The sequence below is a fragment of the Balaenoptera physalus genome, assembly GCF_965194825.1.
Source record: "Balaenoptera physalus genome assembly, chromosome: 4".
NCBI lineage: Eukaryota > Metazoa > Chordata > Mammalia > Artiodactyla > Balaenopteridae > Balaenoptera > Balaenoptera physalus.
In genome coordinates, this window is record NC_138891.1 from 11820411 (window position 1) to 11841375 (window position 20965).

The 20965-nt window shown below is 41.8% G+C and overlaps 1 protein-coding gene across 2 annotated transcripts in view; it reads left to right on the forward strand.

Annotated features, from left to right (window-relative positions):
* The window catches only part of COL6A6 (collagen type VI alpha 6 chain), a 171656-nt gene that overhangs the window by 115032 nt on the left and 35659 nt on the right, over positions 1 to 20965 (forward strand). Inside the window, exons 25-32 of one of the 2 annotated variants that reach the window (XM_082459201.1) lie at positions 4057 to 4119; positions 4866 to 4916; positions 6572 to 6607; positions 7320 to 7382; positions 12186 to 12248; positions 13307 to 13342; positions 13456 to 13492; positions 19244 to 19737. In XM_082459201.1, coding sequence (XP_082315327.1) covers positions 4057 to 4119; positions 4866 to 4916; positions 6572 to 6607; positions 7320 to 7382; positions 12186 to 12248; positions 13307 to 13342; positions 13456 to 13492; positions 19244 to 19737 — 843 coding nt within the window. Of the gene's footprint in view, positions 1 to 4056; positions 4120 to 4865; positions 4917 to 6571; positions 6608 to 7319; positions 8279 to 12185; positions 12249 to 13306; positions 13343 to 13455; positions 13493 to 19243; positions 19738 to 20965 lie in introns of those variants that run through there. The other variant, XM_082459200.1, reaches the window with a different exon arrangement.

Below are 20965 nucleotides of genomic sequence, written 5' to 3' on the forward strand. Positions count from 1 at the left end.
GAAGTGTGTCTGGTTATATTAGCCAGAGCCCTTTCAACACAGAAGAGAACATATCTCATTGCCCCTATACCCTGGCTTGGTTCTTAGAGAGCCAGCAACATCTAAGGACGTGGGTGTGGACCCAGATGAAGTCAGGGAATCCAGCTCAGCATCTCACAAGGGGCTACACCCAATCTGAGCTGAGGATCTCATGGAAGGGGGACTGTTCTAGGGCAGGCCTTCCTTCCTTCCCCCCCCCACTTCCACCCTTCCTTCTCTTCTTTTATTCTTCCTTTATTTCTTTCCTCCATTAATACAAACTCTTGCTGAATACCTTTAAAGACAAAGACACTACACTGCCATTCAGCTGGACTAAAGTCAGCTCCAGGAGAGCAGAGATCTTTGTCTGTTTTGCTCACCGATGTATCCCTAGAGCTTCGAACAGTACCTGGCATGTCATAAGTGCTTAGAAAATATTTGTTTCATGAAAGAATTTCTGGGTTGTGTAATGATAAATATGACATAGAATCAACCCCACAGAATTGAGAATATTTTCAAGACAAGAATCTATGACATAAAACACTAGTCAGGGATAGTGGACTGAAATGGAGGTTTAAGCATAGTGTTAATAGAAGTATTTCTGGGCTGGGAAAAGAGGCATCATAAAGATATAGACTTTGAGTAGACTTTGGAAGGTAAGAAGTTATTTGGCAAGCAGAGGGGGCATGAGGAATTTAGGTTGAATAAATAATGTGAAGGAAAGCACAGGATTGGAAAAACCCCATGAGCCGGTATTTGGGGGAAGAAAAATGATGCTGTTTGGGGGACCATAAAGAACAAGAAAGTCTGCGGTGACTGACTTGACTAGGTAGCCAGCACAGTGTTATTTACAATTTGTGATTGGCGTGTACAAGCGCAGCCAGACTTTGGAAGGTTTTAAATAGGCAACTCAATGTGGGACTATTTTGAAGGCTGAGAGATTAGAAGCTAGGAGGCAGGTTGGTGTCCTCTCACAGTCTCCAAGAAAAGCGGTGATTGGATGACTTAACAGGGTGAGGATAGGAGGGACCCATGATGACCCTGTAGGGCTCTCCCAAGAGGGAACTGAGGCAGAGAGAAGAGGGCTGGATGACTCTGGGCTTCCAGCATGAGCAGGAACCCCATCACAGAAGTGGGAAAGTCAGAGTGAGGAATAAGAGTGAGGAAAAATGCTTGGTTTGGGGAATAGAGGAGAGGGTCTAGGACTGGTTGGAGATGGAGGTTTCAGAATCATTTGGAGTTTAAAAGGACTCTTGGTGATGACCATTTGTAAGAAGGGTAAGTGGAGGATGGGAAAGAAGCAGAAAAATACACTGGATGCTGAGAAGGAGAGTCCTAGAAAGGGAGGTCAGGAGTCTCAGCTGGCACTGAGCAAGTAAGAAAGAGAGGACTGGAGAAGCCACCACATCTGGTGGCTAAATGAGCCAAAGAATAGATTCCAAAACGTAGCAATCGACTGGCTGAAGAGGACTGAACGATGTGTTCATGAGGAGGAAATGGATGCTGGGCTGTAAACTACTCTTTGGAGAAACTGGGCTTTGGGGGTGAGGTGGGACATTAACTGCTAGTACTGGCAAGGTCTAGAACAGATTGGAGCAGGCTATTTATTCGTTTTCAATGATAGACGAGGTTGTAGTTTACTTTTATAAACAGAGAAAAGAAAAACAGAGAGAAAAGAGGAAGTTGAAGATGTGAGAAAGTGTAGATAATTAATGGAGAAATTTCTTGAGGGCATAAGAAGAGGGGCGAGCATTGGAATGGAGAACTGCTAAGAAGGGAGGACATGATGGAGCCAGCAGCCGAGTGTTACAAAGACAGCTGATTGCAGGATGAAATGCGATCCATGGATGACAAGGATAATCAGCTCCAAAAGGAAGGGATTACTAGAGCATGTGGCATAGCAATAATGGTCTGGAAAGGAAAGTTTGGAACAGATACATTGCTGCCTTCTTGCCCTGGAGAGGGCTGCAGGGGAAGTGGTGTCACTGGTAAGAACACAGTTTATCCTACAGTGAAGATGTGTGTGTACAGACATCACGGGTGTATAGGGAAGGTTTTCATGTGAAATGAAGGCACTCCATGGGGTGTGTTGGAAGGGACCAAGACAGGGATGGAGGGACCCTAGAGGGGGATGTAGCTGAGCGTGTAGAAAGAAGTGTGGAAGGAGATAGACAGGAGCAGGGTAGTTGTGCCAAAGAATATCATTATTAATAAGAGGGACTTTTGAATGGGAGGGGCAAGAATTTGGGGGGTAAGTGCCCTCAAAGCAAACCCAAACCCTTTGGGCAGGCCCAAGGTAGACCAAGTCTTTTACACTCATAATTAACTGAGATGAGCCCCAGGCACTTACTCCTGCCTTACTCCATTAAGCTCAAGTTCCCAGGGAGGCAAGCAACCCAGCAATTAATACTGAGCTCAACACCTGGCTGTAACCAATAATAAAGTGTTTGACCCTGGACAAGCCTCATGGCTTCCCTTGTCTTCCTACCTTAAAGCAGATGTTCTCAAATTTCAGTGTGCATAAGAATCCGCTGAGAAGCTTATTATAAAGGCATATCCTTGGGCTCCACCACCAGAGACTGATACCGATGGGGTCCTGGTATTTCCTTTTGCCCGTGGACCCCAGGTAATTGGGAGGCAGGTGGCCCCCAGAGCACACTGTGGGGGACACCGCCCTGAAAGAAAGGCTTCAGGGCAGATGATCTTCTGCCTCCCTTCCATGGAACCCTATTCTCTTCCCACCGCCCGCCCCCCAGGGTCAGTCAATGCTGGTGGACATTTGTTCATTTGGACTCCTCACACATACTGTGCTGTCATTCTGTCCTTAACAATGAGTAAACCACTCCCACTCCTTCAGCATGGGCTGGGCACCCTTCCACACTCTTTCTCCCAGAGAGAGCTTTGTGGAAAGGGCAGGGGGAATAACTAGACAGTGGAGAAACTTAGCCAAGCCTCCCTCAGCCAGATGGTCAAGGTTACCATCAATAGTGCCAGCCATGTTGATAGGATATAATCTTGATACAATGTGATAAAAAGGGCAATTCACCTCTGTGGTCTTTTCTCCGCAAACTCATAAAACACAGCATGATCATGAGCACAACATCAGGCAAACTCCAACTGAGGGACATTCTACAAAATATCCGATCAATACTTCTCAAAACTGTCAAGGTCATCAGAAACCAGAAAACCAGATAAACTGTCCCAGTCTAGAGGAGCCTACAGAGACATGGGGTCCTGGAACAGGAAAAGGAGATTAAGTGGTAAAAGCTAAGGAAATCTGAATAAAATATGGGCTTTAGTTAATGAGTTAATATCCATGTATTTGTTGTGACAAATGTTCCTACTCATGTAACTAATGTGATATTAACAATAGAGGCGGCTAAATGTGGAATGTATAAGAACTCTCTGTACTGTCTTCACAACATTTTGTACATTTAAAATCTAAACTTTAAAAGCTTTTTTTTTTTTAAGAAGAGGAGTTAACCTTCTTTTGTAAACCTATATTAACTTTCCCAAGTAGCTGGATTTCCTCACCGTAATACTGAGATTGATGTATAACCCACCGTAGGTGTTCTATTAGTCAGAAGTCAGAAACTATTGCCAGGGATGTCGTGCTACCTTGGCTATCTTGATTAAAAGTAGATTAATAGGCCTCTGTTTCTGCAGCAGCCAGAAGATTTGCATGGATCATCATGGAAAACTGTTTTGTTAATTTTTTAAGACAGTGCAGAGCCTCCTCTTTGACTCATGGTAAGACATTTCCAAGGGTGCGGCTCATAGCACTGAGCTGCTAAGATGGCAACTTGCACTAAACAATACGTCAGACTTGCTGGGGCGTCATTTATCAATGGAGGAGACTTCACTCACCAACAACAGCCGTTCCTCTTGTATTGCTTACAGACACAGTGCTGGCCACTAACCCACTGTCACTGTGATACACATGGATGCAGTTGAAAATTCTTGTCTTAGTGCCATCATTTCTAATTCCCTTTACAAAAGCAACCTAATAAGGACACATTTCATTGTTCTGTTTGACAGGGAGAACCTGGCGATGTGGGAGAAAAGGGACCCATTGGCCTTCGGGGTCCTCGAGGCTTGCGGGTTTGTGTTTTATTCCTACTTTTGATCTGGCTCTTGGAATCCTTTTAGTTCAATAGATATTAGGTGTGGTTCTCTGAAGAGCGTGTTGAAGATAACATCCCAATCTAGCTGTAGAGCTTTCTAGTGATTGAGATTTCATCCTCATCTTGACCAGCTTTTCCAAGGTAGCAACTTCCCAGGTACCAAGCGTCCTGGCTGGGATGCTCTTGAAGCCAAATGATAAAATGGACAAAACTTGTGTTTAACAACCCCATAACCTTTCTTGCATTCTTTCCTCTCATCCAAACCCGTTCATGGGAAACTGAGCCCACCCTTCCCCCAGTGCTCGGGGCTTCTCACTAAGACCTCTACAAGGATCCAACAGTAGCCAGTGCCCAGACATTTAGGAGATCTTACTTTTATCCAGAAAACTGAAAATGGTTTAGAGCTAAGGTATTAAAATACAAATGTTATCCAGGAGAGATAACACTTCTACCTTCTTTTTTAAGATTATTATACACCTGAAATTTTCTCATTTAATCCTCATAACATAATGAGACAAGTGAGATTAAGGGACAGTGCATTGCCTGTGCCTGTTATTGAGAGTTTCCTTTAGTGCCACTATGTCAATGGGCTGCCCCAGAGGGAGAATCCTGCTGCCTAATTTTTCCTAATCAAACCAAAAAACTGGTTGTCTAGTTCTCTTGTGAATAAGCCTGCCTCTGTCTGCAGTAGGGGATGTTTGTAAATAATTGCTTTGTTTACAGGGTGATGATGGCAACCCAGGTTATGGTAGTGTTGGAAGTAAAGGAACAAAGGTAAGACACATCGACTGAAAGCTGGTCATTTTCCATTTATTTTCTGTTGCTCTTTATGGCTACATTTAAGAGAAAAAAGAAGGTAGTGAATAAGGTAGACTTGGACCTTTATAGATAGATTTTGATCATTTAGTTGCTGATATCTTGTGGGGAATATGGTAGAAAAAAAGAAAACAACTTAAACATAAGGGCCAGGCAACAAGTGAAACCTGAAATTAATTTTCTGTTCTTTGCAGAGATGCACAGCCAGGGCCTGACTGCTTCCAGCTTGAACAGTACATCTAATCTAGAGCCTTAGGGAGGCATTCCAAAATTTGTCCTCTGACTATGTTTACTCTAATCATTAGTGAGAAGTTTTACAGGGCCTTTCCAAATGCATTGGGCCAAGCAGTAACTTCAAAATTAAACCTTGTAACTTTATATCAGAATTATAACTTTATATTGTCACTGAATATTTAAGTGTCTGGAAGTAAGATAAATTTATCAAAAGCAGTGATTGCTATATACCAACAATAACCACTTAGAAATCATAATAACATCCACTAAAACATAATATAGTTAAGAACATCCTTTCTACAAAAATGTTCAAGACCTATGACAAAAATTACTGAAGTAAAAAATTTCAATAAATGGAGATATACCAAGTTCTTGTTGGAAAGTCTAAAACATTATAAAGGATCAATGTAATTCTAAATGAAATCCCAATGGGAATGATGCAAGAGGCTGTCTGGAAGAATAAACAAACCCCAAACAGCTAAAATTTCTTTTAAAAAAAACCCTAATGAATGAAGGATTTCCAGTGAAATTTTCATTAGAATAGAGAATAATTGAAAACAACCTTAATATTTGTTAAAAATGGAACTATTAAGTAGCTTATAGCATTGAAATATTAGCCACTCTTTAAAATGAATGTAAATGTTCATACATAATTGTATAGAACTTCTGTGACAATGTCAAGTAAAAATCAGAATGTAATAAGAAAAAACATTTATCCCAATTGTGCTAAAATGCATTTTAGAAATGCATTTAGAAAGAAGAAAATATGACAAAATATTTATAGTAACAGTTCTGGGAAGTGAGATTTGGGTGATTTTTCTTCTTTCTATCCTTTTATATTTTAACTATATTTGAGGAGATCTTACTTTTAATGATCAGAAAATAAACTTTATCTTAAATAAAATATGTTTTTAATCAAATGAGGATTATCATACCTCTTCAACTATAGTCTGTGGCCAAAGAAGGTAAACAGAGGACCAGAAAACAAATGATCAAATTTAGACGGCAGGCTTCCCCAATTTCTTCCCCAAAATTGAAATCCATTTAAGAAGACTGTTTCAGAAACACATGGCCAGATGGCCAGCTATCCTGTTGAATGTCTACATTTGAAAGAGAGCTGGTGTGTAATTCCTCAGATGTGTGCATTTACCCATTTGTCTTAGGTTGTCATGATATTTTGGTGAGACCAGTAAATAGTTTAATTTAGAAATTGGAGTTAGTTTCTCAAATCGTGCCATACAGTTTCATTTTCAATTGTTCTGGCCCTTCCTTGGTTCAGAGGCACTTAAACTAAATAAGGCAGCAGGCAAAATTAAAGTCAATATAAGCCTACCCTGGTGATATGTGCATATATTAATTTTCTCCACTGTCGATTATAGGGGCAAGAAGGATTCCCTGGAGAAATTGGACCTAAGGTACCGTGTACTTCATACTAACTAGGGATCAATCAGAGATACTCCTGGGCTTATGAAATGTATTATAGGATAATAGAAGGATAGTTAATTATAAATGAATAAAAAGAAAACTTTATGGGGAAAGGGGAGAAGGAAGAAGCAGACTTTTAAAAATAATATTTCATTTCTCGTTTTTAATTCATAAGTAAAGGAAGAAATCATCCTTATTTTTCTCCTCACGTGTACTCCTTCCCCTCTACCATATGTATTTTCCTCTTTGCTCAAAGGAAAGTAAAATGTAAGGAAAACCAAAATTACCTGATCTCACCTGCCTCAGTTCTCCCAACATGTTTATAAGGCACCTTCAGATAATAAGTCAGCGATGCTGTCCTCTACCTTAAGGCTTTCACTTCTGCTGGAAAGATTGACTGAGCTCAGTAAATGCTAGGTCCTGTGATTGGATCAGGGGACAAAATGAAAAGCACAGTTCATATCTCCAAGGAGGCTGTGTTCTGGCTGGAGAGACAGAGAAATAAAACAGTGAGGCTCCAGTGTACTGTGTTGAGAATTTAAAAATGAGAGGTTATTGCGGGGAAGACTCTTCAAAGAAGACGATTAAAGATAAAAATATATGTGAAAAATGTCTTCGTGTTGGAATCAGTATAAAAATACAATGAGATATATCCCTTTGATTTTACTAACCATTTTATTTTATTTCTCTGAATTTATTTAGGGTGAGGTTGGGGACCCTGGTGGTCCAGGAGAAACTGGACCCAAGGGCACTAGAGGCAAGACAGTAAGTTTCTCAGGCTGCAAAGCCTTACAACCTCAGCTACTTTGGGAAGGCCTTTTTTGTTTATTTATTTATTTATTTATTTTATTATTTTTGGCTGTGTTGGGTCTTCATTGCTGTGCACGGGCTTTCTCTAGTTGCGGCGAGCGGGGTCTACTCTTTGTTGCGGTGCACGGGCTTCTCATTGTGGTGGCTTCTCTTGTTGCAGAGCATGGGCTCTAGGCGTGTAGGCTTCAGTAGTTGTGGCACGCGGGCTCTAGAGCGCAGGCTCAGTAGTTGTAGCGCACAGACTTAGTTGCTCCGTGGCATGTGGGATCTTCCCGGACCAGGGCTTGAACCCGTGTGCCCTGCATTGGCAGGCAGACTCTTAACCACTGCGCCACCAGGGAACTCCTTTTTCATGCTTTTACAGTCATTTGAGTTGTCATTTGGTCCCAAAGACTTGTAAAACGTGTGGTTTTTGTTAAGGCAAACTTGGGGAAGGGAAATGGATATTTTACTCATCCTTCATTGCCAGCAATAAGGCTCGTAGTGACCAAGTTCACCTGATCTGGCTGACAAGGTACCATTCTTAACACTGGAAATAAGTTGTGTGTTGTTTCTTAAGGAATCCTTGTGGTCAAAACTGTTTTTGCACCACAAAATATGTCCAGTTTAATCCCATCCCCCCCCCCCCCCGGCAGATCTCGTGTAATTTAATGCCCACTGGCATCTTGTCTCCCCTGTTAAGGTCTCGTTAAACTACTTTAATGAGGTGGTCCTCTCCCAATTTAGCTCAAGAAAGTATCTCTTGAGCTCTAGGAGAAAGTTTACGTTTATTATGTAAAATAATGTACTGTAATGAATGTGTCCTTTTTATTCCCTGGAGGACCTAGACATTGCCTAATGCTTTGGACCACTCAGAAGCACAGTTCATATCTCCAAGGAGGCTGTGTTCTGGCCGGAGTCACCCACCTCCGGCACCCTCAGAAGCATCAGCATCCCGAGCTTGCCTTGGGTTCTCGTGTGCTAAGAATGGATTTTGCCTTTGCTGACTCTTTATATATCATAAGCTGCAAAACTGAGATGGTGGCTTTATAAAAGGCAAAATCTTATGACAATTATCTCCTGAGGCCATCCTTATCTCTTTTCTTCAGAACAGCACTGATCAGGTAAACTGATCTTGATACCATGTCAATTGCTGGACAAGAAAAACACAAACTCTGATAAAAACTGTTACTTGAGGTGGTTTTCCAGTTTTGTCACCATAGTTAGTTTTACTCTGATCTGTTTTTTTCCTGAAAAGTATAAGAAAAACTTTATATGAAGAGATTATTTATGTGGTTTTTAGGGGTACAAAATAAAGAAAGTTCTTTCCCTCCATCCTGCTTTTCCCAAGAGGACTATTTCCTGGCTATAACGCTTTTCTTCATACATGTTTTTGGATGACTATCCTTTAACATTTTTGTTCTCAAAAAAAAAAAAAAGAAGAAGAAGAAGAAGAAGACCGATAAAAGAAAGATAATTTGAAAAGACTTTCAAATTAATCCAGATCTCTGGATCTTTTCCCTCTGCTTGTTAATGAGGTAGTTTACCCGTGAACATTGGAGACATGGAAACACGGTCAGCAGTTTCTTGGGTTCCCTTGCTGCCCAATGGCACATTAATCATTTTTAAAAAGCAATAAACTAATGGGGAATTAATATATCATCTTTTTGTCTTGGCCTTTGGTTACTTGAATTTTTTTCCCACATTGGACAATTCATCACTGTTTTTTTTTTTAATATAAATTTACTTTTTATTTTTATTTATTTTTGGCTACGTTGGGTCTTTGTTGCGGTGCGCGGGCTTCTCATTGTGGTGGTTTCTCTTGTTGCAGAGCACAGGCTCTAGGCACGCGGGCTCAGTAGTTTTGGCTCACGGGCTCTAGAGTGCAGGCTCAGTAGTTGTGGCACATGGGCTCAGTAGTTGTGGTGCACAGGCTTAGTTGCTCCACGGCATGTGAGATCTTCCCAGACCAGGGCTTGAACCCGTGTCCCCTGCATTGGCAGGTGGATTCTTAACCACTGCGCCACCAGGGAAGCCCTTCATCACTGTTTTTTAACTTGCTTATTTCACCTGCCATGCTGCTTTCTCTACATCTCTGTGAGTATTTTTGAATTTGAAGTTTAGACACTGAAAACTTCCAGGTTTTCCCTTTGAAAGATCAGACGTTCCCATTGGAAGCTTTTAGTGATAAAGCTTTGAGTGTCTCTTTAGTTCTCTTGGAATGATTACATTCCTAGTTTCAGTTTTCTAGGTCTTCACCTTTTTCCCCCAACTGAAGCACTTTTTTAAAAATTTGCCATGATTTTTAGCCTATCTTATTTTGGGTATACAGGTATGTTTGTATGTATTTACACTTTTTATCAACTGACACACATGCACATACTTCAAGGCAGGGCTCCTCAGCCACAGCACTGCTGACATTTGTGCTGGGTAATTGCTGTGGGGCTGCTCCGTGCATTGCAGGATGTTTAGCAGCGTCGCTGGCCTCTACCCACTAGATCAGCATCATCCGCCTGTCCCCCACCATTATGACAGCCAAAGATGTCTCCAGACATTACCAAATGTCCCCACAGGAGTCGGGGTTGAGGGATACAAAATACCCCCACCCCCCAGTTAAGGACCACTGGTTTAGAGAGTCAACTAATTTCACAAGGTTTGTTAGGAAAACCTGGCAATCCCTCTGCCACTTAGCTCCTATTTCTCTGCAAGTTGTCTTTTTGCTCTACTTTCTGGGAGATTTCTTTGACTTTATCTTACAATGCTTCTCTCATAGTTTAATTTTCAAGCACTCATTTTTTTGCTGTCAGAATATTCCTTTTTTATACTCTCCTGCTCTTGTTTCATGGTTGAAACATCTCATCTCCCTGAGGATATAAATTAGTAATTTTGGAGTCTCCTTTGCCCAACATAGTCTGTTCTCTGCCGTGTGTTTTTTTCCTATCCTGCTCTCTATTTCTCATGTTTCCGGGGAATGGGCTAACTCTCTCTATTGAAGAGTTGAGGACAAAAATTCTGATTGGAAACCCCGAGGAGATGGGTGGGGCTCGTCAACTACAAGTGTCACTGAAGAGTGATCTGGCTGAGTTGTTACTTAGCAAACGTCTGATATCAGCATGTTTGGGTCTTTCTTCTCAAATCTAGTCAGATTCCCCTGAGAAGATTCTTTCAATCTCCTGCCTGAGGGTGAAGTTCTGGCTGCCAGCTTTCTGGGAACCCCAGCTTTCTAGGGGTCTCACATCTATTCCACACCTTCATTTGATCACCCTATTTTCTGGATGGTACCACTGGCCCTCAGCTCTGTCTGGGGTTTCCTAGTGCAGACACCTCGGTTTTACCTCTGTCACTGAGGAGGAAGAAGGGACATTCACCCAATGGTAGAGAATGGGGAGGAGGCTTGGGGATTCCTAAAATGATCTTCAACCAATCTGCCTTATTAAGCCTCTCTCCTTTACCTCCACTTCTGGAGGTACCTTCTGAGAATGTGTTATAAAACACACAGATTCTTGGCTTTCCCTGCTGCTGGCCTAGGTTTCAGCTTTTTCAGCTCTGAGTCATTTAACACTGGTACTTCTGCTTTCCAGCATCTGAAGTTTGATGGCTATTGTCTCCTTTCTCATTCTCCCCATGCTTGGCATATTTTTGCCTTTTAAAAACATCTGCTTACTATTATTTTAGTAAGACATTGGAGGGAGCAAAAGTAAATGCCAATGTTCAATCTGCCTTTTTTTGCCCTGGAGGTTAATCTATATCTTCTAAATAAAATATGATCAGTAAGGTTGTTGTTTTGTTTTGTTTTTTTTACTCAACCCAGCATGCTGTAAATATCATTGGAAGACCCAAAGGACATCAATAATTATTTGCTGTTCCATAGGCAATGCTTTTACAAATTAAGTTGATTTTAGACAACTTTGTTTTTATTCTTATAAAAAACATGACATTGTGAACATCCTTTGTTCAAAGGAATATTTTCCTAATTCTTAAACTAAATTCTAGCTTTCTTTATGATAAATTATACTGTTGAATGCACATGAATAAAGTAAGTAGTCAACAAATGTTGTTTTTATTTACTGCTGTTATTCCCCATTTTACTACAAATGTTTCCAGCCAACTGCTAAATATTTTCTTGTTTTAGTTCTTCAAAGGTTTTTATATTTAAATTTTTATTTTTCTGGGGTTTTGTTCATGTGTTTGTTTTTCAGTTTAGTCACCTACTAAATTTAGATAAGTTGAGATAAAAATTTATTTAGATAAAAATTTCTCCCTTGACCCAGCAATTCTAGTTCTAACAATGTTCCCTAAGGAAATAATCAGAATTGCACATATGACTTTATAGTGGCATGCTTATTACAACAACAGCAAACTTAAATGCCAACCATAATGGACTTATTAAATAAATCATGGTATATCCATGTAATAGAATACTATGGCAGCCATGAAAGGTGATTTTTGTGAAAGAATATTTAGTAACATGAAAATGCCCCAAGATGTATATTTAGTTTAAAAGGCAACAGGAAAAAGTATAAAAATATATTAAAATATGTATAGATTAATACCAAAAGGATAAACAAATAAAAGAGCAGAGGAAAAGACACCAAAATGTCAACAAGGATTATTTGGGGGAGAAGAGGTTGCTGAGGATGTTTTTCCTTCTGTGTGCCTTTTGGAAATCTCTCAATTTTCTAAAATGAAAGTGTATTGCTTTTGAAATGTAAAACACCCACACCCACAAACACACAAACATGTATGTATAATTCTAAAGTAAATAAATTCTGCTTTGAGGTGTCTGCTGGGCTTCCAGGAGAACCGGGATCCCCTGGGGAGCTGGGACCTCCTGGACGCAAGGTAAATTGAAAACCCATAAATCACATCAGCTCCTTTTCCAAATAAAAAGTCAGTGCCCAAAGTCTTCATTATCCAAATACGTGTGCTTTCAGTCTTTGCAGCTTGGCAACGATTTTCACTATTTTTCCACCTTTAATGTGCTCAGAGAGAGGAGGGAAAAAACTGCCGATTAAATATCAGTTGCCATTTCTTGGGTGGTGGGGGGAATTGAGGGAGGAAATGAAAAGGGATTTCTCATTTCATCTAGAATGAGATTTCTCAATGATCAGTGAATTTTATTTATCTGGCCAATCCTTGCCCTTTTCTCACAGTCAGTAAGTGATCAGTGAATGAAAGAAAGTGAGAGGAAATTAATAAGTTACCAATGCTGCATTCACATGGAACTTATTTTCTTCGGGAGTTTGGGTGGGGCGCCCTCGCATTTTTCCCTGTCTCTGTGTGAGAGCAGCCAGACTCTTCCTGTTCCAAAGATGAGACCGAACACATGAAATTCAAACCAATTCCACTTTGTTCTTTCTATCCCCAACCCAGAGATATATCTGTTCATTTGGGGAAGACAATGGGGATTACCTTTCCAGAAGTTCAGTTTGAGTCTGGTCCTTTTGTCATCCAACCAGTGACAGGAATAGATTTAGGTTCTGCTCAGCGGCTGCCCAGTGGCCAAGGCAAAGCATTGGGGAACTCTGTACCTCTGCCTTAAGGAGGGGCAGGCACAGGGGATGGTTCAGGCTTATTTAGTTCTAGGCTGAGGACCTGCTCCAGAGTCTCCCTGCCAGTGTCTCATTGTCAGCTCCATCCTTAGCTTCTGGGCAACCCTTATCATCCAGAGATGCAGCTGGGGGAAAGTGGCCATTGGACACTCACTGCTTACAGTTTCTTCCCCTTAGAATGTTATTGTTAATTAGGTGACGAGTATCCTACATGAATTCTTTTCTCCCTTGAACTTAGAATATAAACGTTAAGAAGTTTTTTTTTTCCTTAGAGTAATGTTGATGCACATTCTGGCTCCTGATGTGTGTGTCCAAAGCCCTGAAACCACACTCTTTTTGTTTCCCTAGGGTGTGAAAGGGGCCAAAGGATTGCCTTCCTTCTCCGTACGTATCTGCTAACTCCAAAGGAGCCTGAGCACCCTGTGACACTTATTTATTTCTCAACTCTAGGACCTGGCAGTCTGTTAGTTAATTCTTTCTGTTTTATTTTTGAGCAGACATGTGAGCTCATCCAGCATGTACAGGACCACAGTCGTAAGTACCCCACTTAGAATGATCACCCGGGGTGTCAGCATTCATAGAGGAAAAGCAGCAAATTCTGCACTCAAAATTGAGACAATTTACCAGCCAATTTCTTAAAATTAGAGATGTCACTGTGTATATTCTGAGGCAGCATACACTGGTGACTATTGACTCCCTCTCTGGCTGCCAGGATGTCTATTGAAATGTTTCCAAGCACTAAGTCAGGCTACATCTGGTGCTTTTAATCAGGGGAAAATGGAGACACAAGGTCAGAACTCCTCTGATGGTGAAATCAATCAGTGGGGAGTCACATTAAACTTTTTAAAATGATTAACCCCTGACAATAACTAAGTGTTGAATTCAGCCGGTGTAAAAGAGCCAGCCATGCCAAGGGGGTGTCCTAGTGGGTGGGAGCCCTGACTTCTGTTTATCATTTGTTACTCCTTCCCTGAGAAGGTGTGCTTGACTACCTTGAGTTAGACTCATTTGCTTTTAAAATTATTCATTCTGCCTGTATTTTCTTTACTCTCAAAATTTTAAAAGCAAAAAGGCATTTTGATTTGGCAAATGCTCTTTTGAATTTGCTTTGAGACCCTTATCGCAGCATCTTCTATCAAAATACGTGTTAGCAGCATCAAAAGAATGCCATGGACAAGATGAGGAGAGAGTCGGCTATTTAATGTTCACCTACAAATGCGTAACAACTTCCCAGATAAACACTAGGACTCAAAAGAATGTCACAGTTCCCTCCAGGCTTTTTGGAAATCTCTCAGTTTTCTAAAATGAAAGTGTATTTGAAGGGAGAAGTTAGACAAATTAGAGCCCATTTCTGTAGAGAGCATCAGTCTCAAAGACACAGACTTTTCAAAGCTTTGAATGCAGTGCTGATCTTAACTCTGCCTTTTTGTAGCAGAATGGAACCATCCGTATGTGGGAATCAAAATCTATGCATCGGGTCATGAAGACTGGTTGCTCTGGGGCTGGATTAGCAGAGTGGGCTTTCTGACATGGGAGCCATATGAACTACGATGACTCAAGGATAAATCCAAGTATGATGAGGCCTGATCTTTTAAAATTTGAGGGGTTCAATACAAAATTGTAAATCCAAAAGTAGGTACAAAACTACTTCAAAAGTGTCCTTTAGGACAAGAAAGGAAATCACAACCACTGACTTCTGTCTATTATAAAATCACATGATCATGTGAACATGTGGCTAGGGCCCTTCTCAAGGCCTTGCAAGGGGCCCCGTGGGTGAGAGGTCGAGAGCAGTGCTGTCCAGAACTTTCTGCAATGATGGAAGTATCCACCACACTGTTCAATATGTAGCCACTAGCCTCATGGGACTTTGAGTCTTGATAGATGGTTAATGTAACTGAGAAGCTGAATTTATTTCTTTTTTTTTTTATTTTTTTATTTTGGATGCGTCGTGTCTTAGTTGCAGGATACAGGATCTCTCGTTGCAGTGCACGGGCTTCTCTCTAGTTGTGGCTCACAGGCTCCAGAGCATGTGGGCTCTGTAGTTGCAGCACGCAGTCTCTCTAGTTGTGGCGCACAGGCTCAGTAGTTGCGGCACGCAAGCTTAGTTACCCCGCAGCATGTGGGATCTTAGTTCCCCAACCAGGGATCGAACCGGCGTCCCCTGCATTGCAAGACAGATTCTTAACCACTGGACCATGAGGGAAGTCCCTCATTTAATTTTAATTGATTCAAATGTAAATAGTCACATGAGGCTAGTGGCTTTCATATTGGACAGTACGGTCCTAAAGTTTAAGCTTCATTTACTTAAGAGTAAATCCATCTCTGATGTTTATATATATATATATACACACACACATATTACATATATGTACACATATATGTATACATATATGTAATTGATGGCTATAGATATCTACATGGGGGAAATCTAGAGTAAAGAGCGGTTAGGACCTTTTAACTTTCCAAATTCAGTGCACCTCTCTGCAACATAATGTTCCCTCCCAGGCAGAAATCCTTTCCCTCTGACAGCTGGCTGCACGCCACTGATTTATGACCCTCCTATTTCTCCCATCCCGTTCCCTGCGGAAAGACCTGTGCTTTTACCAACATGTTGGATCTGTCTGCATTTCTCCAAACGCTATTTGTTGCCTTGGTTTTTGAGTCATCTACAAAAAGCTCACAAGGCGGAGCCTTGGCTGCCATGATTTCTTACACAATACAGAACACTGTTCCCCTACCAAATAATAACCTAACCTCCTTTGTTCTTCTTCCACAGCTGGCAGACATGGTGAGTAATCTTTATTTACAGCATATTATAATCAAGCTCCAAAATGTGGTACATCTGGAAAGATGAGTTAGAACAATGTGCTGCCTGCCAAATGATAAAAATTTTATCTGGACTTCTTTGCTGCCTCATACTGGTAGCACAGCTCTGCCTCCAATAAATCACCTGAGTTTAAGCTGAGTCTCACAGCTCTTTGCCAACCAAGTGGTTTGGTTGTTTAATTATTTATATTTTAATGACTAACATTGCCATTTACCTTACCAATAGATTTTTTTGTAATTTCAAAAACATTTCTCCCTCCCTCCATTTTCTCTCTCCATTTGTCATCCTGTCTCTGTAGTCTGGTGGTTAGGGATCAAGATGTGAAGGGCAGAAGTGTGTGGAACAAAAGTAGGGATGATCAGATAGCAAATAAGCTGCATGTGCAGCTCAGATAGTGCTAAAATCTGTGGAGCTCTTGGCTGATGTTAATTACCAAGTTGGCTTAATATCTTTCTGGGCCAGCTTTCAGGAATATTACAAAAGCTTATTACATGATGTTTCTGTATAAACCTATCATCACCCTCTTATACTTTTATACCCTTATACCTTTTGTATAAATCCATCAATCCATGCCCTCTGATTGCTTGTTCACTCATTCAACAAATGTGTTTTGGAAGGCTGTTATGTTCTAGTCTCTGTCCCAGACACTGGGGACAGAGGGCTGAATAAGATGGACATAATTCCTGTCTTCAGAAGCTTCCATTTTAGTGGAGGGATCCAAGTAAACAAAGGAAAGAATTACAGAGTACTTTAGTTGCTGTGAAAGAGATAAAAAATGGAAGGTCCTGTCACAAAATGACACTAGGGGAGGGGAGAAATGTCTTTGAATGGAGGGCTCCTCTTTGAGACAATGACATTGAAGTTTGGATGAAGAATAAAAAGAAGCCAGCTTTGCAAGATCCAGGCAGGGAATCCTGCAAGTGCAAAGGCCATGGTACAAAACAGACCCAGGTGTTTTCTAGCCGCTGACGGAAGCCCAGTGTGACTGAGACACGGTGAGGAGGGGGACATGGCATGTATAAAAATGGAGAAGGAAGTGGGACCAGATCGCACTAAGTTTTGTAGGTTATAATCAGGAGGCTAGATTTTATTCAGATTGGAATGGAAGGGTATTAAAGAGCTTATTAAAAGTATTGAAGGTATAAACGTGAACTGATGAACAATTTTTTAAAACTTATTTGGGCCACTGTGGGAGAGTGGATTGTAGGGAAGAGAAGCATAAAAGCCAAAGGACTAGTGTTGTGGGGAGGGGGCCACGTGGAGCTATTCCAGGCAAACATGGCGGCGGCCTGGATGGGCCGCCAATGCTGGGTGGTAGTCACGTGGTGGGTGTTGGGTTTGCCTTCCTCATTACTCATTGTCACCTGCTCTGGTCAGTAAGTTGGGTCTCTATGTGGGGGTCCACGTCTGAGGGGGGGTCTCCTCGGTGTCTCCACAGTCCAGCCCAGCCTTCCTCAAGATCCTCGGGGTCCTGGCAACAAGCTGAGTTAGCCCTTAGGTGTTTTTTTTCCTGAAAACTTGGTAACAGCCAGTGCTTATATCTTTTTTTCCCTTTACCTCTAAATTACAGCTGAAGCTGCATTGCCGTTATCACTGCTGTTGTTCCCATATGAAATAGCAGCCCAAACAAAGAGCTAGCAGACCACTGTCATGTTTGGTCATAATTTTACCCATTTTTTGTTGTAAAATTGATGTGACCTTGATTTTTTTAATATCTGCTCGGCCCACTGAATTAGACTCAGAGGCTAATAAATCCTGTCCTGTCCCCACTGAGATACACAGTTTGATTGGGTTTGAACATTTATTCTTACTGGTCCTTTTGCCTGTGAAGGTCAGAGTCTAGGACCAGAGGAGATGATAATCTAGCACTAAGGTGATGAGGCCCAGTTGAGAGGGGGAGCCCTCCTGGGCCAGCCTGGCCAACCTAGACAGTCCCGGCGGGTCTGAGTCCTGAGCTCGCCTGGAAAGAGCTGAGTTGCTGGCCTCTGAATGAGAGGTGACAGCCCACTCCAAGGAGAGCACATCAGCCAGATTTCCTCTTACCAACATGCATCTCAACACCAGGCATCTCACCCATCCAGAAAGTTCTGTTCTTCCTGTACCTGTTGCAAAGAACTGTCCTTTGTTTGGTTCTTTTTCATTCAACATTTATGAGATCCCAGCTATATGGCAGGGACTAAGAATCTGGCAGTCAAGAGAGAGATCATCCCTGTCTCCACACTTCATAAAGCAGTGGGAGAGGCAAGCATTAATCAGATAATTAGACATATATAAATCTCCGACTGTGATAAGCGCAGGATACTGGGATTAGAATGAGTGAATTGGGATCAATGAATAAATCTTAACACTTACATTCGTGTTTAACAATCCTAATTCAGAGTTTCTCTAAGTAATAAGGCATATTTATTGGTTAAACTTGCATTTCTAACTGTTAAATAAAAATTTATCAGTTGAAGGTTTCCTCATTCTTTTAAGTAATATAGCTGTTCTCTCTCACAATGAGTAAGTAAGTCTGTAATAATAACAGTAATGGCGAACATTAATTGAGCACCTGCTGTGTACCAGGCACTGTGGTCCTAAGTGCTTTCTTTACCTGTGTTGATTCACTTAATCCCCAACACAGGCCTAGGCAGTGGGTGCAGTTAGGACTGTCATTTTACAGATGAGCAAACTGAGTCACAGAGAGGGTAAATCCTAATCTGTCCGAAATTATCAACAGACCTTTCACATCCATCCCTTTTAAACCCCTGTTAAATTTCCTCATTAAGTAAAGAATGTATGTTTTAGTTTATTTAACAAAGTTCCAAAGAACCATGGATCCAATCTCTGTAGGTAAAAGGGCATGTCCATGAGCTCTTTATTATTTAGGAGTTTTAGTAATGAACTTACAAATTTCATTAAAACTCAAATTGAATTATAGACTTTTTGTATTTTTTTTTAATTGAAGTATAGTTGATTTACAATGTTGTGTTAGTTTCTGGTGTACAACAGAAACTAACACACACACACCCACATACTCTTTTTCAGATTCTTTTCCATTATGGTTTATTACAGGATATTTAATATAGTGCCCTGTACTATACAGTAGGACCTTGTTGTTTATCTATTCTATATATAATATCGTGTATCTGCTAATCCCAAACTCCTAATATATCCCCACCCCACCCCCTTTGGTAACGTAAGTTTGTTTTCTGTCTGTGAGTCTGTTTCTGTCTCATAAATGAGTTCATCTTTTGCTTTATTTAAAAGATCAAAGTCAGTTTTTAGAATACCATTTTAATTATTAAAGATTTAAATATTTAAGTGTTTGTTTTACTATTTAAGTTATTTATATTTAATGATTGTGTTTCCATATTTTAATATTTAACATCTAAAATTACTTCGCCTTCTATGTGCATATCTCTTTTTCCTTTTTAAGCGAGTGTTCTCGTGGTAAGGCACATGTTCTGGCCTTTTAGGAGCCCCACGGTGCCCTGTGCATCCCACGGAGCTGGTGTTCGCGCTGGACCAGTCCCGGGGCGTCACGGAGCCAGAGTTCGCACGGATGAAGGAAATGATGACCTCCCTACTGGGTGGTCTCCGGGTCCGGGAGGACCACTGCCCTGCGGGCGCGCGCGTGGCGGTGCTCACCTACGACTCCCACGCCAGGCTCCTCATCCGCTTCTCCGACGCCTACAGGAAGGACAGACTCCTCAGAGAGATCGAGGCCCTTCCTTACGAGCGGTCCGCATCCAGCAGGGACATTGGCAAGGCCATGAGGTTTGTCTCCAGGAATGTCTTCAAGCGGATGCTCCCAGGGGCTCATACCAGAAGAATCGCCACGTTCTTCAGTGGCGGCCCATCTGTGGATGCCCAGACCATCACGACGGCTGGCCTGGAGTTCAGTGCCCTGGACATTATCCCGGTGGTGATCGCCTTCAGCCAGGTGCCCGCCATCAAGCGCTCGTTTGCGGTAAGAAAGGCAAGCTGCCTCATACTCTTCTGTCTCTTTTTTTGCCTGTATTCAGGGGCATTTACAAGAAAGCATGGAGCTGTACTAAGTGTTTATTATTATGGTATGTACCAGGAACATGCCAAGCCCTTGATATGCATCATCCTGTTTAGTTCCCACAAGCGGTGTGTATGAGATGGGAATCACTGTTATTCCTGTTGTACGGGTAAGAACACTGAGTCTGGAGAAGTGGACCCTATGCCCAGGTTCACACAGCTGACAAGTGGCAATGTCAGGGCTTGAATCCAGGCCTCTATTCTAGTGCTTCTCCAAGGGACTCTCTGAGTTGGCTCCAGATGTGAAGATACTAAATCTGGGTAGCCAGTAAATATTCGTGGATGTCACTGATGTGGTCATGGAATGGAAGCCAAAGGACTGATTTTATAACTTCACCAATCATGTAAATATCCACACTTTATAAAGGAAAAGCCATTCCAGTTATAGCTTCTTAGGTTGAAGATTAAAATCTTACTGTGGGTGGGGGGGGACTTCCCTGGTGGCACAGTGGTTGAGAGTCTGCCTGCTAACACAGGGGACACAGGTTCTAGCCCTGGTCTGGGAGGATCCCACATGCTGTGGAGCGACTGGGCCCGTGAGCCACAACTGCTGAACCTGCGCGTCTGGAGCCTGTGCTCCGCAACAAGAGAGGCCAAGATGGTGGGAGGCCCGCACACCGCGATGAGGAGTGGCCCCCGCTTGCCGCAACTGGAGAAGGCCCTCGCGCAGAAGCGAAGACCCAACACAGCCAAAAATAAATAAATAAATAAATTTATTAAAAAAAAAAAAAAGTCTTACTGTGGGGATATCCCGGGTGGCACAGTGGTTAAGAATCCACCTGCCAACGCAGGGGACATGGGTTCGAGCCCTGGTTCCGGAAGATCCCACATGCCATGGAGCAACTAAGCCCGTGCACCACAACTACTGAAGCCAGCGCGCCTAGAGCCCGTGCTCCGCAACAAAGACAAGCCATAACAATGAGAAGCCCATGCACCGCAACAAAGAGTAACCCCTGCTCGCTGCAACTAGAGAAAGCCCACGCACAGCAACAAAGACCCAACGCAACCAATAATTAATTAATTAACTAAAAAAAATTTCTTACTGTGTAGCATTTCTAAATATACCACCTGGAATCACGGCGACCTTTAAAACACTCAATCAATAGAGTCTCAGTGGCAGGGGTTCCTTACAA